Source organism: Capra hircus, chromosome 17 (assembly GCF_001704415.2).
Source record: "Capra hircus breed San Clemente chromosome 17, ASM170441v1, whole genome shotgun sequence".
NCBI classification, from domain to species: domain Eukaryota; kingdom Metazoa; phylum Chordata; class Mammalia; order Artiodactyla; family Bovidae; genus Capra; species Capra hircus.
In genome coordinates, this window is record NC_030824.1 from 36,134,552 (window position 1) to 36,158,235 (window position 23,684).

The 23,684-nt window shown below is 41.4% G+C and overlaps 2 protein-coding genes across 4 annotated transcripts; one reads left to right on the forward strand and one right to left on the reverse strand.

Annotated features, from left to right (window-relative positions):
- On the reverse strand, positions 272-4,144 carry LOC102182334 (centrin-4). Its single transcript, XM_005691283.3, has 5 exons — positions 4,008-4,144; positions 2,720-2,860; positions 1,721-1,849; positions 976-1,113; positions 272-795 (listed from the first exon to the last, which is right to left on the reverse strand). Exons 1-5 carry the CDS (start codon positions 4,008-4,010, stop codon positions 706-708), a joined length of 501 nt encoding a protein of 166 aa, XP_005691340.1. The 5' UTR covers positions 4,011-4,144; the 3' UTR covers positions 272-705.
- On the forward strand, positions 4,323-16,132 carry BBS12 (Bardet-Biedl syndrome 12). 3 transcript variants are annotated; one of them, XM_005691281.3, is made up of 3 exons: positions 4,323-4,474; positions 11,686-11,748; positions 13,914-16,132. In XM_005691281.3, the coding sequence occupies exon 3, from the start codon at positions 13,930-13,932 to the stop codon at positions 16,057-16,059; it is 2,130 nt and encodes a 709-aa protein (XP_005691338.1). In that variant the 5' UTR covers positions 4,323-4,474; positions 11,686-11,748; positions 13,914-13,929; the 3' UTR covers positions 16,060-16,132. The 3 variants fall into 3 exon arrangements, with proteins under 3 accessions (XP_005691338.1, XP_005691339.1, XP_013825988.1); XM_005691282.3 differs by having other exon boundaries at positions 4,323-4,446; XM_013970534.2 differs by lacking the exon at positions 11,686-11,748.

Consider the following 23,684-nt stretch of genomic DNA (forward strand, 5'->3'; position numbering starts at 1 on the left):
TTTTAATTTGTTCTGGGATAAAAGTGAATTCTGAGATCTTTAGAAATTTTAAAATTTAAGTTCTCTGACCTGTAGTTTTCTCATATGTAGTAGGATGGAGTTAATACTGCGTGTGTGAGTTTAGTACTGCTTCTACATAGTAACTGAGACAACATAAGTAAAATCTCCAGCACCTGTCCTAGGGACATAGCTATTAAAGAAATGTGTAGGAAAATCTGGACGATATTAGTGCTGTTTTAAATTTCTTTATAAGAAGAAAATTAGCAAATAATGAAGCTCCCAGACAGTTTTATTTAAGACTTTACATATCTGAATAATCAGTTAAAAAGCAAATGTTCATTTTTAGAGTTGCACAAAAGGAAAATAATAGGGAAAGTAGTGGCTGGATTGCCAAATTCATATGATGTGGGGCCAATTTCCATAAATTAAAAGAAAATCTAAGTTTTAGAACCTGGAGCTCCAAAAACAGCACTTGTAATTAATACTGTTCTTCAGATTCATAGTTTAAGGAAGTCACTACATTTTATTTCTTGATGTTATAGATTTAACAACATATTGGTAGCAACATGTAACTTCTCACATGGATTAGACATCAAGAGTTTGTGTATATAAACTTAAACACTGAAAATGAATACATTCAGCTATTATGGAACTTACAACAATACAAACTTGTTAACAACTTTCCAGAAGGCACAAAAGACAGCATTAACAAAGAGTGGTCTTTTGCATCATTTTCAAAAATTCTTCCTTGTTTATTTCTCCATCCCCATCATGATCAGCCTCATCAAGCATTTCCTGTAAAATGAAAGGTAAATAGGATATGTGAAATCTACTAAAAAGGGATGATATAAATGAACATTCAAATACACACTCAAAACCAAATTTTAAATTAATATAACCAAAGTAAGGATATAACTAAAAATTATATAAATTGTATAATTATAAATTATAATTATACAAATAAGTGAAGTTTACCTGAAGTTCATCATCTGTTAAATTTTCCCCTAGTTCCTTAGCAACCCTCTTGATATTGTTCAGTGATATACTTCCTGTATCATCATCATCAAATAATTTGAAAGCCTTCAGTATTTCTTCTTTTTCATCCTTTTCACTCTTTAAAAACAGAAACAACTAAATGTCATTAGTCTTTCATTTATTTATTTGATCAGTCTAGATGCATAGGTGTTTGAGGTCTAAAACAGAAATATAGCAGGTAGACTGAGCTTTATTTACTGCTCTTCTGACTTTTGGCAGTTATTCCAGTGCATTCACATCTGCCCTCAAGGTACTGAAACTCAGGGTTTATTTAAGTGGAAGAGCCACAGAATGACAAAGAGAATCTATCTCTTATTGACCTCAGGTAACTGAGCTCCCTTATCAAAAATGTAAGCTCCAAGACAATAGGGATGTTGTCTCATTCAGTGCTCTCTAGGATTCTGCCTGAGAAAAAGAGGCAATAAGTTGCTGATTTCAAGGCTTCAAAATGCTGGCCCCATTCTCTCTATCCAGCCAAATATCCTTATTATTTCCTAACAAAAATCCTCTTCCCACACTGGACAGTCTTCATTACTACCCTGAAAATGTGTTTAATCTTATTATTCCTATCTGTCTAAACACTACCCATCTTTAAAGATGGGTATATTTTCCTCTGATTGCTCCAGCCAAAAAATGTAGAAGGCTATTGCTTGTATTTCACTGAAAAACAAAATCACTACCATACCATTTTTACGCTCATTATGGCAAAAAATTCTTCAAAACTAATGGTGCCAATTCCTTCTTTGTCAGTTTCAGCTATTATCTTTTTAATTTCTTCTTTCTTTGGCTCAAATCCTAAGGCCCGCATTGCAATCTGAAATAGAAAGTAGATAAGTTATAATAGGCCACAGTCTCATTCCTAGCTCTTAGATTACCTGTTAATTACTAGAGTCTCTCTTTTTTACTCTGGACTAGCTTAAACCTTGGAGAAGGCAATGGCACCCCACTCCAGTACTCTTGCCTGGAAAAATCCCATGGATGGAGGAGCCTGGTAGGCTGCAGTCCATGGGGTCTCTAAGAGTCAGACACCACTGAGCGACTTCACTTTCACTTTTCACTTTCATGCATTGGAGAAGGAAATGGCAACCCACTCCAGTGTTCTTGCCTGAGAATCCCAGGGATGGGGGAGCCTGGTGGGCTGCCGTCTATGGGGTCGCACAGAGTCGGACACAACTGAAGTGACTTAGTAGCAGCAGCAGCTTAAACCTAGAAAGTCAGGTCAGCATGCTTAGGTTCCAATCTCATGATGGGCTTTGGCCTGTGTGCGTGAGTGCTAACTCACTTCAGTCATGTCTGACTCTGTGTGACCCTATGGACTGTAGCCCGCCAGGCTCCATGGGATTCTCCAGGCAAGAATACTGGAGTGGGTTGCCATGCCCTCCTCCAGGGGACCTTCCCGACTCAGGGATCAAACCTCCACCTCTTATGTCTCCTGAATTGGGAAGCAGGTTGTTTATCACAAGGCTTTGACCTACTCATTCATAAAACAAGAGTAAAATGCTTAACAAGATACTCTTTCGGTTAGTGCAAGCCAGGTCTATACACTAAAGAGGTAGGTGTCTGCACTTAAAAGAGATTTTATATCAAGCTTTCAGAAAGCTACTGTTAATGAAAGACTTAAAGATTGCAACAAATCAATGATAAGGTTTTTCAAATGTTTCAGAATTAGAAGTAATTTCAGAACCTTCAGTTCTTTCACATCTATGGTTCCAGACCCATCAACATCGAATAAATCAAAGGCCTCTTTAATTTCTTGCTTTTGAGTTTCATTCAATTCAATTTTTGCTGCATTTTTTTTCCATTGGTCTGAACTTGGTCTGGATGCCTGTAATAAATACACATGTGGGTGAAAGATAAACTGTGTAACTGGGCGAAGTACCAGAACCAGAATTAATGGACTAACTAAATATAATAGACATAGTCAAGCATCCTATTCCATATAATGAACCTCAAGAATTTTCCCCTTTCCCTTTGCTAACATTTATGCTTTTAGTTATAAATATATATCTTGCTGGAAAGCCTGGTTCTTTTTAACATCTTGGGTTTTTCTTTCAACTTAGTGCCCTTTGAGAAGCAGAAAAGGCAAAGAAGACATGCCAGAATAGTAGATGTTATATGGGAAAAAATTGGCCTTACTTGGTATATCGAACAGCAGTGTTTAAGACATATTTACTTTCATCTGTGCCTGTATGTCTCATAATAAAATGTGTGAGATATGGTTAATTGAAACATCGTATCTTTTCCCACCTTCTCACATACTTTTCTACACTGCAGACTGGGAAATGAAAAAAATACATTTTTCAGGTTAAAAAAATTACTCCAGGGATCTGGAGAAGAATAAAGGTTGGACCAATTATCAATATCCAGGGAAGATGGAGGTCATCTTCCCGCTTCCTGCCATTTTCTGCTGTAGCCTCATTTCAGTATCCTGTCTTCAGCTCTGGGATAAGAGGCAGTAGTATCAGAGATTCCATGTCGCTGTGTATCTAGACACCAGCTTCACATATCTTAAGAGTTGGTCGTGGTAGCAGCGCATTCTTCATCCCTGGACGGCAGCTACACTGGTGTCGTCTTCAGTAGTTCCAATAGCAGAGGTCGTAGTTTCCCCGGCCAGTTTTTCAGAGTTCCGGATGTCTTTCCTAGAGGTCCATATTCTTCAACAGTTTTAAAGCCTCTTATTCTCTGTATTCAACTCGTTTCTGGCTAGCGAGTGGTTCCTGTCTCCAACGCCTTTGGTAAGACGGTTGCTGGGGTTAAAGAGGGGAAAAAATAAACTGGAGAACCGCTCTTCCGTTCCTAGAGCTACGGACAGTGCGCTTCTATTCGGCGACGAATGGAGGGGTTACTAATGACACTCGAGGATAATTTAGAAAGGAGGCGAATAATACATTTCAAAAACCAAACAAAACTTCCTTATTTCAGGGAGAAACTTCAATCTCAGCCCCAGTAAGAAGTTGCACTCTCGCACTCACCATGTCTCCAACCGGCGCCCCCGGCGGGCACCTCCCAGCTTTACCCGCCAGCCGAGCTGCCCAACAGTAGCTCACAGCCAGCAAACCGTTGCTAAGGCCGCTTTCGCTGATCTCTCCTGCAGCCCCGCCTATCCAGGCTTTTTGCCCCCACTGACTGACAGTTATTTCACCCAATAGTCAGAAAAGAAGACCCTCGAGGCCCGCCCCCTCTCTCTGGTCTCTACCAGTAGCGTAATGGTCTGCCTTTACCCGCCGACCGTTAAGCGGAACTTTCCCTCTGGTTTCTTAGCAACCAAAACTACCAGCCCGCTCAGCTGGGCTCGCTGCGCGCTTGCGCAAAATACGAGGCGTAAGGGAAGGTTCTTTACCCTGGCGTTTTGGCTTCCCAGTGCCAGCCTGACGTCGGCGAGCGTCTCGTAGGGATGGAGACGAGAGCGAGGTTAGTAGGGAGGTGTTTCTACCAAATGGTAAGTCTTTGGTGGAGACGTGAGGGAGCTCTTGTTTCTTTTTCTGACCCTTTGGGGCCTGGAGGAAAGGATGAGGCTCTAGGGCCTGGTAAATTGGTCCAGGTTTAGGTTTACCATCCGGCCAGATTACTAGAGTCGAAGGGGACTGCCCTTTGCTTGCGCCGCTAGACGTCCCTCAGCCTCCACAGTGTGCGGGCCTTGACTATTGTAACCGCTTCCCTCCTCCGTGGTTTGCCGGAATTCTCACCTAGTTGGCAACATTTCTTTCCAGGAGAGGCGTGCTGTGTGCTTGGGCCCTTGGGATTCACCTGAAAACTCCCAGCATAGGAAAGAGTTTTTACCTGTGTTGTAGCGTTTCTTTGCACGTTGGACTCACGTGTAATCGCTATCAGCCTTTTCTACTGCCCCACCCCCACCCCCAAAACACACACACACACACACACACACACACCGCCACCGCCACCGCCACCGCCACCGCCACCACCATCACCACCGCTGCCACCACCACCACATTATCACATTCAACTGTTCCATTGGGAAGATTTTTTTTTTTGCCAAATTTGGCCGGTTTTCCAACCATTTCCAGCATAGATCCTCACTTGAGTCCAGCATAGGTAGCCTAATAATCCATTTGACTCAGTAACCGTCGAGATTTAGACGTCCAAAGCAAATTCTTGTCCAGAGGGCCAGACTTACTGGTTCAGCCCAGGTCTAAATCTAGTCAGGGGCCAGCTTAAGTTTGGGGGGTAGGAATGAGGTGATAGTCTCTTAAAACTTCTAACGCTTATTTGCTTACACGGCTGGACTCTATACCTCCTGCAGTGCCTTCTCTAGAGTAACTTCCAAAAATCATACTGGATTCTCCAACACTGGGTTCAGGAAGAATTAACTTTTGCACAGGGTTTTCCCTTTATCTCCCTTATCTTCTTGAAGGTAAGGAAAGAAAAATGTGCAAAGTATATTCTTGAAGTAATCTCCCAAATCACTTCTATTTCAGTAAGTAGAAACGGCACGTTTTCCAAAGCCAACATCTTGTTTTGTTTACATTATATCCCAGGCACATTACAAGCACTGTAATCATTGACTGGAAAAAAAACAACTCATTAGGATTCTGGAAAATAGGTAGGCTGTTCTAATGTTAGAAGTGATTTTTATGTGTAAAGTTACCCCAGTGGAAATTAAAATGATGCAAATTCAAGATAGTTTGTGAACTAAGTAAAATGTTCAGTCACTTCACTATACTATATATGGATATTTCAGGCCATTAATCTCACTGAGAAAGTTGCTCTTGATTGGTTTCAAGAACATACACTTCATCTTTTTTTTTTTTAATTTATTTATTTTTTTTACTTTATTTTACTTTACAATACTGTATTGGTTTTGCCATACATTGACATGAATCCACCATGGGTGTACATGCATTCCCAAACATGAACCCCCCTCCCACCTCCCTCCCCATAACATCTCTCTGGGTCATCACCGTGCACCAGCCCCAAGCATGCTGTATCCTGTGTCGGACATAGACTGGCAATTCGATTCTTACATGATAGTATACATGTTACAATGCCATTCTCCCAAATCATCCCACCCTGTCCCTCTCCCTCTGAGTCCAAAAGTCCGTTTACACATCTGCATACACTTCATCTTTACAACTAGTATTAAAGGGATTTCTGAAATCAGAAATGAATAATGACCAAGTAGAAACAATTCAAATTTTTAGACTTTGCTGGATCAAGTTTGATCTCATGGCAATTAAAAGACTGAGTAATGTGTTAACCTGTTTTTGCATCATTTTATAATTTAGGCTTTTATATTTGGGATATTATAGTGAAAATGATTTTTCAATTATGGGTGTAGATTGCAGTTTCTAGGTCTTAGGAAGTACTCAGCATTGAAAAATAGCTTTTACTAATCTAATTTTACTCTAGAACATTAATAATATTAATCTAGAAAAAATATTAAACCCATATCACTCTTAAATCTACTAAATTTATTTAATGCTTTCTGTGTATCACATACTATGCCATTTATTGGGTGAGTTTGAAAGAAACTGAGTGTAGAGTATAAAGATGAAAGAAGGCAGGGAACCTAGAGAGTAGTGAGGGAGAAAGGCACAGACATAAACATACCATTTTTAGTTCAGGATGCTAAGTGCCTTAGTAGATGTATATAGAAAGTACTTTGGCAGCCCAAGAAGGAGATACTACTACTCCTTGAGGAATTGGAAGAAGCTAAGAGTTGGGCACAACTGAGCGACTTCACTTTCACTTTTCACTTTCATGCATTGGAGAAGGAAATGGTAACCCACTCCAGTGTTCTTGCCTGCAGAATCCCAGGGATGGCGGAGCCTGGTGGGCTGCCATCTATGGGGTCACACAGTCGGACACGACTGAAGTGACTTAGCAGCAGCAGTACCAAAAAAGTGAGGCGTTTGCCTTAGGTCATGAAAGATGTATAGCATTTGCCAAGGTGAAGAAAGGGTAGGATATTCAGAGTAGAGTATAACATGTGCAAAAATGAATGTACATGTGTGTTGTAGTGTGGTAAGATCATGGGATTTATAAGAAAAGGTGGAAGAGATTAGTCTTATAAATTAGCTGGAAGTCAGATATATCAAGCTAGGAATAAAGATTCTTTTTTCTAAGATAAATGTTTTTAGGCAGTAGAATGATCTAATTAGGTTTGTGTTTTTCAAAGCTAATTCTGACAACCACGTAAAGGAGGAACATTTTGGAAGCAGTTAAAGGGCCTCAACTAAGTGCCAAGTAAGAATTATGTTGACTCTAAGGGTGGCTGAACCTTAAATTTATGGTTGAGGAATGCTGACAATGGCATCTGTTTAATCTTGTTTCACTTCTGTACTCAAATGTGAGGTAATAAATGTGGTGAAAACCGTTCATTTATTTGCCTGTCAGATAGTTGTTGAGTACTTGTAATATGTCAGACAGTGTTCTCAGTATATGGGGTACATCACTGACTAAAACTGCCCTGCTAGGAATTACTTTTCCAAGAGAGGGACATAGTCAATAGATAGTAAATTAAGTAAGTATACTGTACTATTTTATAAGGTGATAGGCCTGGCCACAGGACTGGAAAAGGTCAGTTTTCATTCCAATACCAAAGAAAGGCAATGCCAAAGAATGCTCAAACTACTGCACAATTGCATTCATCTCACACGCTAGTAAAGTAATGCTCAAAATTCTCCAAGCCAGGCTTCAGCAATATGTGAACCATGAACTTCCTGACGTTCAAGCTGGTTTTAGAAAAGGCAGAAGAACCAGAGATCAAATTACCAACATCCACTGGATCATGGAAAAAGCAGGAGAGTTCCAGAAAAACATCTATTTCTGCTTTATTGACTATGCCAAAGCCTTTGACTGTGTGGATCACAATAAACTATGGAAAATTCTGAAAGAGATGGGAATACCAGACCACCTGACCTGCCTCTTGAGAAACCTATATGCATGTCAGGAAGCAACAGTTAGAACTGGACATGGAACAACAGACTGGTTCCAAATAGGAAAAGGAGTACGTCAAGGATGCATATTGTTACCCTGCTTATTTAACTTCTGTGCAGAGTAGATCATGAGAAACGCTGGACTGGAATAAGCACAAGCTGGAATCAAGATTGCCGGGAGAAATACCAATAACCTCAGATATGCAGATGACACCACCCTTATGGCAGAAAGTGAAGAGGAACTAAAAAGCCTCTTGATGAAAGTGAAAGAGGAGAGTGAAAAAGTTGGCTTAAAGCTCAACATTCAGAAAACGAAGATCATGGCATCCGGTCCCATCACTTCATGGGAAATAGATGGGGAAACAGTGGAAACAGTGTCAGACTATTTTTTGGGGCTCCAAAAGCACTGCAGATGGTGACTGCAGCCATGAAATTAAAAGACGCTTACTCCTTGGAAGAAAAGTTATGACCAACCTAGATAGCATATTCCAAAGCAGAGATATTACTTTGCCAACAAAGGTCTGTCTAGTCAAGGCTATGGTTTTTCCAGTGGTCACATATGGATGTGAAAGTTGGACTGTGAAGAAAGCTGATTGCCGAAGAATTGATGCTTTTGAACTGTGGTGTTGGAGAAGACTCTTGAGAGTTCCTTGGACTGCAAGAAGATCCAACCAGTCCATTCTAAAGGAGATCAGTCCTGGGTGTTCATCGGAAGGACTGATGCTAAAGCTGAAACTCCAATACTTTGGCCACCTCATGCGAAGAGTTGACTCATTTGAAAAGACCCTGATGCTGGGAGGGATTGGGGGCGGGAGAAGGGGACGACAGAGGATGAGATGGCTGGTTGGCATCACCGACTCGATGGACATGAGTTTGGGTGAACTCGGGAGTTGGTGATGGACAGGTAGGCCTGGCGTACTGCAGTTTATGGGGTCGCAAAGAGTCGGACACGACAGCGACTGAACTGAACTGAACTGAATTGAACTGAATGTTATGGGAAAAAAATTAGAGCAGATAAAGGGAGTCCAGAATGTAGGAATTTCCATAAGGGAAAAGAGGAGTTTGCATTGTTAAATAGCGTATTCAGGATAGACCTCGTTGAAAGGGGGATATTTGCATAAATATAAAGGAAGTGAGACCATAGATTTCTTGGAACAGAGCATCCCAGAAAGATAGAAGCAGCAGAACAGAAACACTGAGGTAGAAGGCATGCCTTACATGTTCCAGGAACAGAAAGGAGGCCAGAGCAGAGTGGTCAAGGGATAGAGTAGTAGGAGACAGAGAGAGGTAAAGGGGAGTACAGATTCTTAGCACACTGTAAGGACTTTAACTTTCACTTTCGCTTGAGTAAAATGGGAAGGCTTTGCAGAATTCTGAACAGAGGAGTGAAAGGATTTCAGATTATTTTTATAAGGGACTCTTGTGACAGGTATAAAAGCTTTATTTTCCAGGTTGGAGGTTTTAAGCAGTGGGATGAAATGATTAGACTGTATTGGGAAAGGATTAAAGTGAGTGAAGTCGCTCAGTCATGTCCAACTCTTTGTGACCCCATGGAGTGTAACCCGCCAGGCTTCTCTGTCCATGGGATTTCCCAGGCAGGAATATTGGAGTGGGTTGCCATTTCTGATTCATAAAGAGTCAGACACAACTGAGCACAGCATGGTTACAGTCAGTGACATTCTGTGACTTAAACATAGTATAGCGTAACTTCCCTGGTGGTCTGGTGACTAAGACGCTGAGCTCCCAGTGCACGGGGTCTGGGTTCGATCCCTGGTCAGGGAACTGTGCCGTAACTAAGAGTTCTTGTGCTCCAACTAAAGATCCCACATGCCCAGAGCCAAGTAAACAAACATAGTATAGAAAGCATAGTACAGAAACCATAAACAGAGACACTGACACCTAAGAGAGAAAAAAAAAAGAAAAGGCCTATCCATGTTAAGGGTATGAACAAGGCTTGGAAGAAAGCATAAAAGCTTTGAAGTGGGAAGTGCAGTGGAAGATTCTACAAAAGAGAGTGAGTTACTATCATACTGGGTAGAGGGGCCCCCAGAAAGCAATATTGTATAGTAGTTAATAACCTGGGACTTAGGCATTAGACAAACTTGTATTTTAGTTCTCAACCTTTTACTTACTAGCTGTAAAATTTAATATATTATTTAATTATTATTCATTTTGTACATAATTAAAATAGATTAATGGCAGTATATTTATATATGTGTGTGTTAATTACAGTACAGTAATAGGTTAATCATATTGTTGTTGTGAGGACTACATTCTGTGATGGAGGTAAACTGCCTCCTACTTAGTAAGCTCCCAAAGTGTGTTAGAAATGAAAAACAAAAGCAAACGGCAAGTTTTGGCTTTTCAAGCTTATCTTTTCAACAAATTTTTCTGAAGCAGTCAGTGCGAAAGGTAAGCAGAGATTGGCGTCGTGCTGGCAAAGCCAAGCACTTCTGGGAACAGCCAGAGGCTGGAAGAGGCACAGAGGATTCTTCCCTAGAGCCTTCAGAAGGAGTGTGGCCCTGCAGATACCTTAATTTCAGACTTCTAGGCTCCAGAACCATGAGATAGTAAATATGTGTAGTAGTTAAGCCACCCATTTGTGGGTAATTTGGTAAAGCAGACTTAGGAAACTAATAGAGCAAGGGTGTGGAGAAATTTAAAGGCCTGTACATTACTGGTAGGAAAGTGGAATGGTTTGGGTGCTACAGAAAAGTTTGGCAGTTCCGCAGAAACAGATACAGAATTAGCAAATGTCCACTCCTAGTTGTGTACCTACCCCACAGAATTGAAAACAGATACTCAAACACTTGTGCACAGATGTTTTAGTATCACTTTTCACAATAATCCAGAAGTAGAAGCAATCCAAATGTCCATGAATGGATAAACAAAATGATAGCCACTGACCTACTTATATTTTAAAAAGGAATGGAATACTGGCATATGCTCCAGTGTGGATGAACTTCAGAAGCATGATGCTAAGTGAAAGAAACCAGACACCAAGGGTCCCTTGTTATATGATTCTATTTATGTGAAATATCCAGAATAAGTAAGTCTGTAGAGATAACAAAGCAGGTTGGTAGCTGCTGGGGCTGCGAGTACAGGGAGGGATTACTTAACACCACAGGGTTTTCTCTTGGGGGATGATGGAAATGTTCTGGAACAAGATAAAGGTAGTGATTGTACAACACTGTTGGAGAAGGCAATGGCACCTTACTCCAGTACTCTTGCCTGGAAAATCCCATGGACAGAGGAGCCTGGAAGGCTGCAGTCCATGGGGTCACTGAGGGTTGGACATGACTGAGCAACTTCACTTTCACTTTTCACTTTCATGCATTGGAGAAGGAAATGGCAACCCACTCCAGTGTTCTTGCCTGGAGAATCCCAGGGATGGGGGAGGCTGGTGGGCTGCTATCTATAGGGCTGCACAGAGTCGGACACGACTGAAGCAACTTAGCAGCAGCAGTAGCAGTACAACACTGAATGTTCAAAATGCTGCTGCAATGTATACTTTTAAATGGCTAGGTTTATGTTACATGAATTTTTTAAACCATAAAGCTTTTAGAAGAAATATGAAATATCCTTTGTACTCAGTGGTAAATGAAACTTTTAAAAATAGAACCTAATAATAATTTTTAAAAATGGATTACAAAAATGGGTTGCCAGGCAGTATTAAGGGCCACTTACAGTTTGAAGTCATGAACTTAAAATGACTCCAGTCAGCATGGTTGTCTGTTTCTCTGTTTATTTTCAGTTGCCTCAATGTAAGCATGGAGTTGACAGAGTTGGATTTCATCTAGATTAGTGGTTTTGCAAGGTGAGTAAGATGAACCAAAAGAAAGACAAAAGCTTTGAGGGATAATATACTGGAGAGTGATTGTAATAACTGGCAAATGGGAATTTAAACTGGATAAGTAGAGAATTGATACATGGGTTTGTTGTTGTTCAGTCGCTAAGTCATGTCCGACTCTTTGTCTGACCCCATGGACTGCAACACGCCAGGCTTCCCTGTCCTTCACTATCTCCCGGAGTTTGTGCAGATTCATATCCATTGAGTCAGTGATGCCACCTAACTATCTCATCCTCTGCTGCCCCTCCTTCTCTTGCCTTCAGTCTTCCCTGTCTGGGGTAGAGGTCAGCAGAAATATGGTAAAATGAGGGAACTGTAAGACAGGATGGGTCTCAGCATGCTCCCTAGAGACATAACTGAATATATCAGAGTTTTATTTTTATTTACAGAATTGAAAATTTCACAGAAGAGGTTTTGAAGCCAAGTTCAAACAATTTGTTATATTAATATATTTTCCTTGGCTGTACTGGCTTTTCTCCTTAGCCCTTGAAAGCCTGTAGGAAGCTGCTGTTGAGCATCAGTTATGCTGTGGCTTCCTGCTGATCCTGTGGTGTGTCTGAACTGTGGTACTCTTCAGCTTCAGAGATGTATCTCAGTAGTATAGGTACTATACCAGTGTCAAGACCAGCTTTAGAGGAAAAGCAAAACTCTGAGAGTTGTTTACTTTTTGATATTTTGAATTTAAAAGATTGTGATAAAAATATATAGTTAAAGAAATTAAAGGCTTAGAGTTGGAAGAGAAGTGTATGTTATCTACAGTTTTAGCTTTAGTACTTTAAGTGCTCGTACCTCACAACTCAGGTTATTTTATTACAGATGGTTTTTCAATTAGAGGGTACTTTGTTAAAAAGTTTTTTTATTGGACTAAAGACTTCCTCTTATAACTTCTTCCTGTAATTTTAGATGTGAATTCTGAAATATTATGTGAAAAAGTCTAATTGCTCTTGAACTTCCTTTTAAATAGTACTTGCTCCCCCTACCTTTATATTCTAATCAATAACCAAATCCATCCTTTCACTTCCATCCCTCTTGCACAGTTGTCATCTGGATACCATGGCCTCCGTGCCCCCAGTCTGGCACCCATCCAGTCAGTGGTCTACACTGTTACCAGTCTGGTAATATATCCAGAGCACTAATAATAATAAAGTTATTATTTTTATATTCTTTAATTTTATTTTTAATATTTTTTACTTAATTTTATGTTATAAATGTATTATTATTATTGCAAGTACTCATAAGCACTAATTATGTGCCAGGGACTATTCTAAGAACTGTCTACTCACTTAACACCTTATAATAACCCTGTGAAGTAGATTCTGTTATTATCCTCATTTTTCAGATATGAAAACAGGGCAGAGATGTTAAGAAACTCGCTGAAGGCCACACAGTTTAAGCAGTAGAGACAAGTTCAAACCCAGACTTCTAGATTCAGAGTATGTGCTTTCAAACACTACATCAAGGTGTTTCTTCTTCTCCGCTTAAAACACTTCCATATTTCCCATGATAAGTAGGATCAGGTTTGACATGGCACCTACTACCTTTCATGATCCAGCCTCTTTGCTTCTATTGCTTTGTCTTACTACCTGCTTTATATTCCTGTGAAACTAAATTATGTGTGTTACCCCAATAAATTGTTTTTGTCACATACAGTGCATTTACTACTACTTCTTGAGCTTGCTAGTTATTTCAGATTATTCATGTGCAGCATTACGTTCTTCTGGAAGTATTGCCTCTTGCCTGCTTTATAATCCGCTTCCCCCGTTGAATGAAGTGTTCCTTCTCCACACACCCATGCTTTTATCATTAATGCTGTGTTATTGCACTGGCTGTATTTAATGGAAACTACATATATCAGAGGGGCTTCCCTGGTGGCTTAGAGGTTCCCTGGAGAAGGAAATGGTAACCCACTCCAGTATTCTTGCCTGGAGAATCCCATGGATGGAGAAGCCTGGTAGGCTGTAGTCCACGGGGTCGTAAAGAGTTGGACACGACTGAGCGACTTCACTCACTCACTCACATATATCAGAAACTCGTCAAAAGCAGGAACTATATCTTATTTTTCCTTTTAATAAGCATCTTTTAGAACCCTGAATTACCCTGAATAAAGTTCCAAGTTTTCATTTTGTTTGCAGATGATGATTCTTGGTGATGGATTGCAGGGTCATAAACAAAAGAAGGCACACAGGACTGCAACAACTTTCCTCATTTGCCGAAACAGGAAGGACTTTCCTAGGCCCAGTAAAATCATCCAAATTTATTATAGATGAAGAGCGCCATGAAAGTGTGTTAATTAGCTCAACAGTAAGGCTTCTTGAAAGTTTGGATTTAACCAGTGCAGTGGGACAACTTCTCAGTGAAGCAATTCAGGCACAAAACAACACATACAGAACTGGAACCAGTACTCTTTTGTTTCTTGTTGGTGCATGGAGCAGTGCTGCCGAAGAATGTCTTCATTTGGGTGTCCCCATTTCGTTAATAGTGTCTGTGATGTCAGAAGGCTTGAATTCATGCATTGAAGAGGTAGAATCCCTTCAAGTACCTGTCCACAGTGTATATGACCATATAGACAGCACAGAAACGTTTTCTGGACTTAGTGTCAGCTTGTACCCTTCTCTACAGATCCCTTCAGGTACTGGTTTGGTCCAGAAAGAGCATGATCTCAAAGATGTTGCCTCTCAGTCACTGGCCTTTTGCAGTCTTTCTGGGAGACTGGTTAAATCACCTCAACTGTTTAGGCTTCAGGCTAAGTTTGAAGCAGATGAGAACACATCACGAACTCCTCAAACTCTGAAAAACAACCTGCTTGCAGACACCCACTGCCGAAAGTCAGTCCTAACCCACAGTAGACATTTTAGTAGGACAGATCGTCATCAGTGGATAAGCAAGTCAGGTGGATTTCTAGAACAACTTAGTGCAGCTGCTCCAAAGACTTACAGATGTAGTGATCTGGCAGAGTTGGAGGTGGGTTTGAGTCACGGAGACCCCAGCAGCATGAGGCTAGTGGACGAAGCAGTACGGCTGCAGCATCAGAATGCAGGCACTCAGCGAGGCAGCCGTACTGTGCTATTCCCCTTTGACATTTCAAGAATCTTCACCTGCTGCTTACCGGGCTTACCTGACACTTTGTCTTGTGTCTGTCCAGGATACATCACCGTTGTGTCAATGTCCAGTGCTAATCTGGTCAAGGAATTGCAGAATCAGCTGGTCCGTGTAGTTCTTGTTGAGGGTGACCTCACTGAGAATTACCGCCATCTGGGATTTAATAAGCCTGCAAATATTAAAACAGTGTCAGAAAGCGTCAAGGTTCAACAAGACAGCTCAGAAGAACTGTGGACAGATCATGTATTACGGGTGTTAATTAAGTTCAACGTGAACCTTGTCCTGGCACGAGGAAATGTGTCTGAACACTTAGCTGAAAAATGCACAGATAGTAAGCGGCTGGTAATTGGATCAGTGCATGGCAGTGTGCTGCAGGCTTTCGCAGAGGCTTCGGGAGCAGCGCAGGTGGCCTACCTCACACACGTGAATGAGAACTGTGTGGGCAGTGGGGTCTCTGTAACCATGTGGAGAAGCGTTCCCTCAGACGCTGTAGATGGGATCAGCAGAACGGCAGTCATGTTAAAAACAGAAGGAATGAATTTGGTTACAGTAGTGCTGACTAGCCCAGTCACAGCCCAGATGCAAACCAAAGAAGACAGGTTCTGGACTTGTGCCTCTCGTCTGTATTACGCTCTGAAAGAGCAAAAGGTCTTTCTTGGAGGTGGCGCAGTTGAAATTTTGTGTCTTGCCCATCTTCAGAGTCTCGCGGGACAGTCTGTGAATAAAGGAGATCAAGACTCTTCAGGGTGGCTGCATAACACTTCCTCTTGGCTGGCCTCATCTGCAGCACTATACAGACCTACGGTGCTTAAATGCCTGGCAGATGGATGGCACAGTTACCTCTCAACTCTCCTGCGTAACACTGCCGTTTACTCATCAGACTCTGAAGCTGCTACGTCCATTCAGTGTCATCTACAAAATGCTGCAGACTCTGGCTCTCCTTCATCCTACATCTTGAATGAATATAGTAAACTTAATAGTGTAATTTTAAATTCAGGCATTTCAGATAAGCTGGAACCAATTCCAAGAGTTTATGACGTTGTTACACCAAAGATTGAGGCATGGCGCCGAGCTCTGGATTTAGTACTGTTAGTACTTCAGACAGACAGTGAAATTATCACTGGACTTGCACACACACAGAAAAGTTCACAGGAAGCAGAAGGCTTTTTATTTTTGTAAAGTTATTGGCTGAGTCTTTGGAAAATTGTCTTTGGTAACATGTCATGCTAATAATAAATTTTCCAGTAGTTAAGTCTCAGTGTCTGAAATGTCAGCTTTTACCAAGAAGAAGATAATTGATATGTGTCAATAACTATACAGGATATGAGATTTTGCCCTACTTATAATCTCACAAGTTAGCCTGTTACTTTTCATGGAATGCTACAGAATACACAAGATGCTTGGATCAGAGACAGGACTTCTATTATTCACAGCAAAAGCAGTACCCAGAGCTTTGGGTTGGTCTATGTGAGGTCCCCATTTCTCTAAGTCCCACAAGAGCAACAAAAGGGCCACTGATGGAAACCAGCACGCTCAGTGTGTGTGTTAGGGCAGAAGAACCCTGAGCTTGGGGTCGCCACTGCTTTTATAGTAAGCAGAAACACTTGTTCTTTGTGCAACAGGAGTTGTTTCCTCATGCCTGAAACATGTAAACAACAAGCCTGAGACATGAGCTGGTTAAAGCTAGGCCATGGCACACTGAGAATATGTGCAGTGTCACTCAGAGCCCACGGGGGAGAGCCTCCTCCAACAACTCACTGTTCAACAATTCTCAGCCAGACTTGAATTTTCATGGCTGTTGGCTACTCTGATTACTCTGGCAAAGAGGTTACTTTGTTCTATACCTAATCCACTCAACTGGTCTCATATAGCAACTAAATTAAAGCTACCAAAATGGACTCTGAGCAGCAGGATAAAATCAGTCTGCAGTATTGACCTCAGCTATGTTCCCCAGCATCTTGAATTGAGTCAAATGTCAATTCCAAGGAGGTCCAGTAGGTCTTTTTATTAGCCAGAATGTAGTCTATAATTTGCTGTCCATAATGACCCATGCAAGGGAGCTTTGACTGACTCACTTATCTTCGGTGTCATTGCAAAAATTACAGGAGGCTATACATGGGCCAAAAGCAGCCCCCATCCCTGGTGGAGATAGCATTGTGGCCCACACTCCCTACATATGAGCACATGTACCCACAACAGGCCCAGGTCACTATATTTCAGGATTTGTTGTGAAACCTGATTTGAATCATATATGCCTACTTGCTCAGTCATGTCCAACTCTTTGTGACCTCAGGGACTGTAGCCTGCTAGGCTCCTTTGTCCATGGAATTCTCCAGGCAAGAATCCTGGAGTGGGTTGCCATTCCCTTCTCCAGGGAATTCTTCCCAACCCAGGAATCTAACCCAGGTCTCCTGCATTGCAGGGAGATTCTTTACCACCTGAGCCACCCAGGGAGGGTTGCAAAAGTCAGACACGACTGAGCAACCAAGCTTGAGCAAACAGAATCTCAGTGAACCTGGCTTCCCTAATTTGAATTAACCACAAATTTAAGTCAGATAGGTATTGTCACCCAATAATTGCAGCCTCAGTTGTCACACATGGCAAAATCCAAGGCTCCTCAGACATTAAGAAAAGCATATAGATCAGTCAGATTGAAACAAGGTTGTCCTGGTCCCTGTGTTTGTGATGTGTTCTTATCTGGGAGCTGCCATTGGTGGCATCACGTCCTGCCTCCAGTAGTGAATAAGAGGCTTACCAAGGAGCTGAGCCTTCTTTGTGGTGGGCATGGAGATGGCATTTGTTTGTTTGACTCCCAGAGGGACTGAGTGCTATGAATCTATCCAAATAGTCTCAAAGAACTTTACTTGGCAAACAGCATTCTGAATTTTGTTAATCAGATAATGCCATAGTCAGGAAGAAAACTGCCACAGTTTGGGCCATTGAGGGAGGCTTCTAACTTGTCAACCTTGTAATATCTAAACACCACCTGTACAGTGAACATTGGAGGCATCAGTGTGTAGAGGCACTCACTCAGTTCCAGCCTGTTGGTGGGTTAGGATGAGGTAGGGCATGGTGGTGATTGGCGAGAAGCCTGTCTCATTTCTCTGCTTGTAGCAATACCCTGAATGGTGGAATCTTCTTGGGTACTTCATGAGCATTTAAGTTTAAGCACCTCTTCCGCATTCCAGGCAGACGCTTTAACCTCTGAGCCACCAGGGAAGCCCAAGCACATAACACACTAATGCCAATTGTGTGTTTTTATAATAATAGTACAGTGAATTGGGCCATTGGCCCCCACCCACAGGGTCACTTTTTTGCTTTTTGTAAGATTTGCTCCAGTCCTATCAGTTGCCTTCATCACTTTTCCTCCATGGGAACATGGACCAAGAAGGTTAACACTTTATATTAGGGGCTTTAACAGTTGCCAGGAGATGATGTGATCTCCCTGACTGGGAGCTCAGAAAGGGGCAAAGAGAGAGCAGCAGGCAAGGAGGTTTTTTTTTTTTTTCCTGGCTCTTCATTTCAGTGTTAGGGCCAACTTTTCCTTTGTTCTCTTGCCAGTATCTGTAGAGTACCCAGGCTCCAGGGATCTTTCTATTTGCCCTCTGCATGCCGCCGCATCTCCCCAGTACCCTGCAGCCCTAGGTACCTTTGGCCACCCTGTGCCCAGTACCCACTTTCCTCAGGGACTGCTGGGTAGGATGTTACTTGGACACCTGTATCTAACAGCCATCAAGGTTCAAGTTCCTTTCTTCCCCAGAGTTCCCCCATCACACTCGTGTTTTTCCTTAATAGCTGCTGAGATCAGCGGGGAGGTGCCAGATGTATTAAGTTTAGTGGGAGAGAAGCGCTCCATGCCAGGAAGCAGTGCTTTGTGTTTACTTTTGATTTTGATCAGCTGCGCAACTTGTGCTCAGAAAACTGTTCTTTTGTGTCTACTCGGTTATATCTCTTCATTGCTGACAGCGTTCCTTTCAGCTCTGGGACTTAGCAGCTGCAGCCAGTTTCTTCTCTTCCTTATGCCGTGGAGCATGCTACCTTGTGGTCGTGTTCACTTTCTTCCTCTTCCCACTCAAGGTGAGAGGGCGACCACCAACACACCATTTGGGGGGCTTTTTTTTATTCCCACCTCTCTCACATACTTAGTTTCCAAACATTGATTTTCAGGTACAGTAGGCAGCCCATAGTCCCTTCCCCCTTTCCTATTTCTTGAGTGAAAACATTCACTGTTGGAGCCCAGGGAGTCATATCTCTTAACCCTACCCACTGGGGCTCATCTTTTCCAGAGAAACATGGCACTCTCAAGTCAAAACTGGCAAGAAGTACACAGGGTCTTGAATTTTGCCCTGGTTACAAGCTAACAAGTTATCCTATTAAAATTTCATGAGACACTGGCAGAAGACTCGAGACTCCTGGATCAGAGACACAGGATTTTATACAAGTAACCGGAGCTTCCTGTTAGTTTATGTTGGTCCACTGTGCTCTCAAGTCCCTCAAGGGTGACATAAAGAGCCCGTGATGAATGCCTGAACACACAGTAGTTTGTATTACTGGAGAGGAACACAGAGCTTAAGCAATTCATAACTTTTATAGTAAGCACAAGTAAGCCTATTTTTTGGAGAAAGATATTACATCATCATTCATGGTTGCTCACTGCAAACTCAGCCTTGAGAAATGGCCTGGAAAAAGAGAGCTGGATACCTAGCAAAAACATGCAGTGGTGCCCAGAGCCCATGGCAGACTGCCTATCCCAACAAAGTCTCTTTCGCTACTTAGCCATAAATTGAACATTACAAGACCTGAATTTATGTGTGTAGTTTTGGAAATGAGTATTAGAAGAGCTCTAAGAAAATAATAGTAATTAAGTTACTGTTTACTGACCAGGTTCCAGGCACCCTTCTGAATTCTTTATACATTGCACCAATTTGTTACTGTCACCACAACAAAGTAACACATACTAGGTCACTTAAACAACAAACATTTATTTTCTCACAATTCTGGAGGCTGAAAGTCTGAGATCAAGCTGTGGACAGGGCTAGCTTCTTCTGAGGCGTCTCTCCTTGACTTGTAGATGTTATCTTCACATCTTCTCTCTACCTGTCTTTCTCCAGATTTCCTTTTTTGGTCAGGATACCAGTCATACAGGATTAAGGCCCACCCCAATGACCTCATTTTAACTTAGTTACCTCTTTAAGGACCATGTCTCCAAGTATAGTCACATTCTGAAGTACTGGAGTTTGGGACTTCAGTGTGTTAATTGGCATAGGGACACAGTTCACCCCGTAACTCATGTCTGGTCTCAGTCTTTGCGACATCTATTCTCTCCATTTTATGGTTGAGGAAGTTAGCCTAGTAAGGTTAAGAAACTTGTCCAGGGTCTCACAGATAATAGGTAATAGAGCTGAAACTTGAACTAAGGTTTTATCTAGTTCCAAAGTCTATATTTCTAAGCATTAATCGTGACATGAAGCTTTTTTTTTTTTTCTGTGACAGCAAAACAAGAAAAGAGAATGTCTGGTTTATTTACAGGATTAATTTAAATGTATTAGAAAATGTAATTTGATTATCCTCATGGTTGAGAAAAAAATACCATTTTTGCTTTAGTGCTTATCTTACATGTGTTACTGTGAGAACTTTGCACAGATAATCATTTCAGTTATACAGACTTTGTTCAAAGTTAGAATAATAACAGTGTTGAATATTAAATGAACTGTTTTAAAAAATATTTTACTTGCTATCAATACTTTTATTCTCCTTCTTATACTATTAACACTCAAGTTTTTGTTAAAATATCATGAAGATTATGAGTGCCACTGATAGTAACATAGATGTTTAACTCATACAGTAGAATTTTTTTTTTGCAAATGTGGTATTTTCATGTATTCATGCTATTATGAATCATCAAAGAAGCGAGATGGTTCATTTGTTGTTCATTCGTTGGATCATCGAAAAAGCAAGAGAGTTCCAGAAAAACACCTATTTCTGCTTTATTGACTACACCAAAGCCTTTGACTGTGTGGATCACAGCAAACTGTGGAATATTCTTCAAGAGATGAGAATACCAGACCACCTTACCTGCCTCTTGAGAAATCTGTATGCAGGTCAGGAAGCAGCAGTTAGAACTGGACATGGAACAACAGACTGGTTCCAAATTGGGAAAGGAGTACGTCAAGGCTGTGTATTGTCACCCTGCTTATTTAACTTCTATGCAGAGTACATCATGAGAAACGCTTGACTGAAATCAAAGCACAAGCTGGAATCAGGATTGCCGGGAGAAATACCAATAACCTCAGATATGCAGATGACACCACTCTTAAGGCAGAAAGCGAAGAACTAGAGAACCTCTTAATGAAAATAAAAGAGCGTGAAAAAGTTGGCTTACAACTCAACATTCAGAAAACTAATATCTGGGCATCTGGTTCCATCACATCATGGCAAATAGATTGGGAAACAGTGGAAACAGTGACAGACTTTATTTTTGGGGGCTCTAAAATCACTTCAGATGGTGACTGCAGCCATGAAGTAAAAAGACGCTTGCTCCTTGGAAGAAAAGTTATGACCAACCTAGACAGCATATTAAAAAGCAGAGACATTACTTTGCCAACAAAGGTCCATCTAGTCAAGGCTATGATTTTTCCATTGGTCATGTATGGATGTGAGAGTTGGACTGTGAAGAAAGCTGAGCACCGAAGAATTGATGCTTTTGAACTGTGGTGTTGGAGAAGACTCTTAAGAGTCCCTTGAACTTCATGGAGATCAAACCATTCAATCCTAAAGGAAATTAGTCCTGAATATTCATTGGAAGGACTGATGCTGAAGCTGAAGCCCCAATACTTTGGCCACCTGATGCAAAGAACTGACTCATTGGAAAAGACCCTGATGCTGGGAAAGATTGAAGACAGGAGGAAATGGGGATGACAGAGGATGAGATGGTTGGATGGCATCACTGACTCAATGGACATGAGTTTGAGCAAGCTCTGGGAGTTGGTGATAGATGGGGAAGTCTGATGTGCTGCAGTCCACGGGGTCACAAAGAGTTGGACACAACTGAGCAACTGAACTGAACATACTATTAACTGAGTAGATCTTGTAATAAATACTCTGAAACTAGAAGTCTCACTCTAAAAATATAAGTTTTGTAAGTTTGTTTTGTTTCTGTATTAAAAAAAAAAAACTGCATGCTACCATGTGGTTTATCAGCTGTTTTTCTAATTCTTATAATCATGAGAAATATCTTTAAATTTTAATTACTCATGGAACTTTTCTGTTTTTGCAAACTGAGGACAGTCCCTCAAATAAACATGATTCATCTAAGTAAGTGGGGTTTTCAAGAAACCCTGTCAGTAAGCAGGTATAGACATTTTCTTAAAAAAAATACATATTTATTTTTGGTTGCAGTGGGTCTTTGTTGCTACACGCAGGCTTTCTGTGGTTATGGTGAACAAGGGCTACTCTGTAGTTGCAGTGCAGAGGCTTCTCATTGTAGTGGCTTCTTTTATTGTGGATCACAGTCTCTAGGGTTTGTGGACTTCAGTAGCTGTGACACATGTGCCTCAGTAGTTTTGGCTCCTGGGTGCTAGGGTGTGGGCGCAGTAGTTGCAATGTACAGGCTTAGTTGTTCCTTGGCATGTGGGACCTTCCTGGACCAGAGATTGAACCCATATCCCCTGCATTGACAGGTAGATTCTTAACCCCTGGACCACCAGGGAAGTCCCTAGACATTTCTTAAAACACCAGAGCAGTGTTGCTGTCTTTCCAACATGCCTGTTGAATATTGCAGACTACAAAGAGGTTTGCAGTTACCCTACATCTATATTATAGCCCATTTTCCCAAAGATAAATAACTCCTCCTAGACCCAGGGTTAACTAGTTCTTCAAAAAATTATCTTGAAAAAGTTCTTGCAACAGAGTTCCTATATATTGCAGGTGTGCCTGCCTGCCCAGAGGCTGGGCAGATGCAAAATCAGCAGAAAGGAAGCGGTAAGCTGCAAGGTAAGTGAAGGGTTAACTACAGGTCATTGTGAGCTGCAGTCCCCTAAACTGTACTTCCAAAAGGGAGGGAAATATGAATGGAAAAATGTGTAAGCAAGTTTGAGAGCTAACCTGGGCATCACATTCTAGGTGAGTGCAAAGCAACAGCAAACCACCCCAACTCTATGTGTTTATGTTGTTGACCTGAAATAAATATTTATCTTCGGCATATATATATATATATATATATATATGCTAGATATATGTTCAGCAAAGATGGGTTTATTTGGGATCAGTGGAGAATTGCAATTCAGGGTCTGCAACCATGGCAAGCCATGTGCAAGTCCCCACATGGCAAGGGAAGGAGAAAACTTGCATAGGGAGGAAAAGGAAGGTTGTAGTAAAACAGAGTGCATGGCTTTAAATTGGCAGAGTCCTTGCCAGGAAAGAAGAGGAGTCTGCTGAAATGCCAGGGTGGATGAATCACAAGCAGGAATCAAGATTGCTAGGGAGAAACCAACCTCAGATATGCAAATTGTACCACTCTAATGATAGAGTGAAGAGAAACTAAAGAGCCACTTGGTGAGAGTGAAAGAGGAAAGTAAAAAAGCTGGCTTGAAACTGAACTAAGATCATGGCATCTATGGAAATCATGGAAAATAGAAGGGGAAAAGTGGAAACAGTGACAGATTTTATTTTCTTGGGCTCCAAAATCACTGCAGATGGTGACTGCAGCCATGAAATTAAAAAATGCTTGCTCCTTGGAAGGAAAGCTATGACAAAGCTAGATAGTGTATTAAAAAGCAGAGGCATCACTTGGCCAACAAATGTCC

Coding starts and splice junctions, on each gene's coding strand:
- LOC102182334 (XM_005691283.3), bottom strand. Junction 1,850..2,719: donor TAGATGTGAAAGAACTGAAG/GTTCTGAAATTA, acceptor TTTCTATTTCAG/ATTGCAATGCGGGCCTTAGG. Junction 1,114..1,720: donor CCATAATGAGCGTAAAAATG/GTATGGTAGTGA, acceptor CTGTTTTTAAAG/AGTGAAAAGGATGAAAAAGA.
- BBS12 (XM_005691281.3), top strand. CDS start 13,930: ATGGATTGCAGGGTCATAAACAAAAGAAGGCACACAGGACTGCAACAA.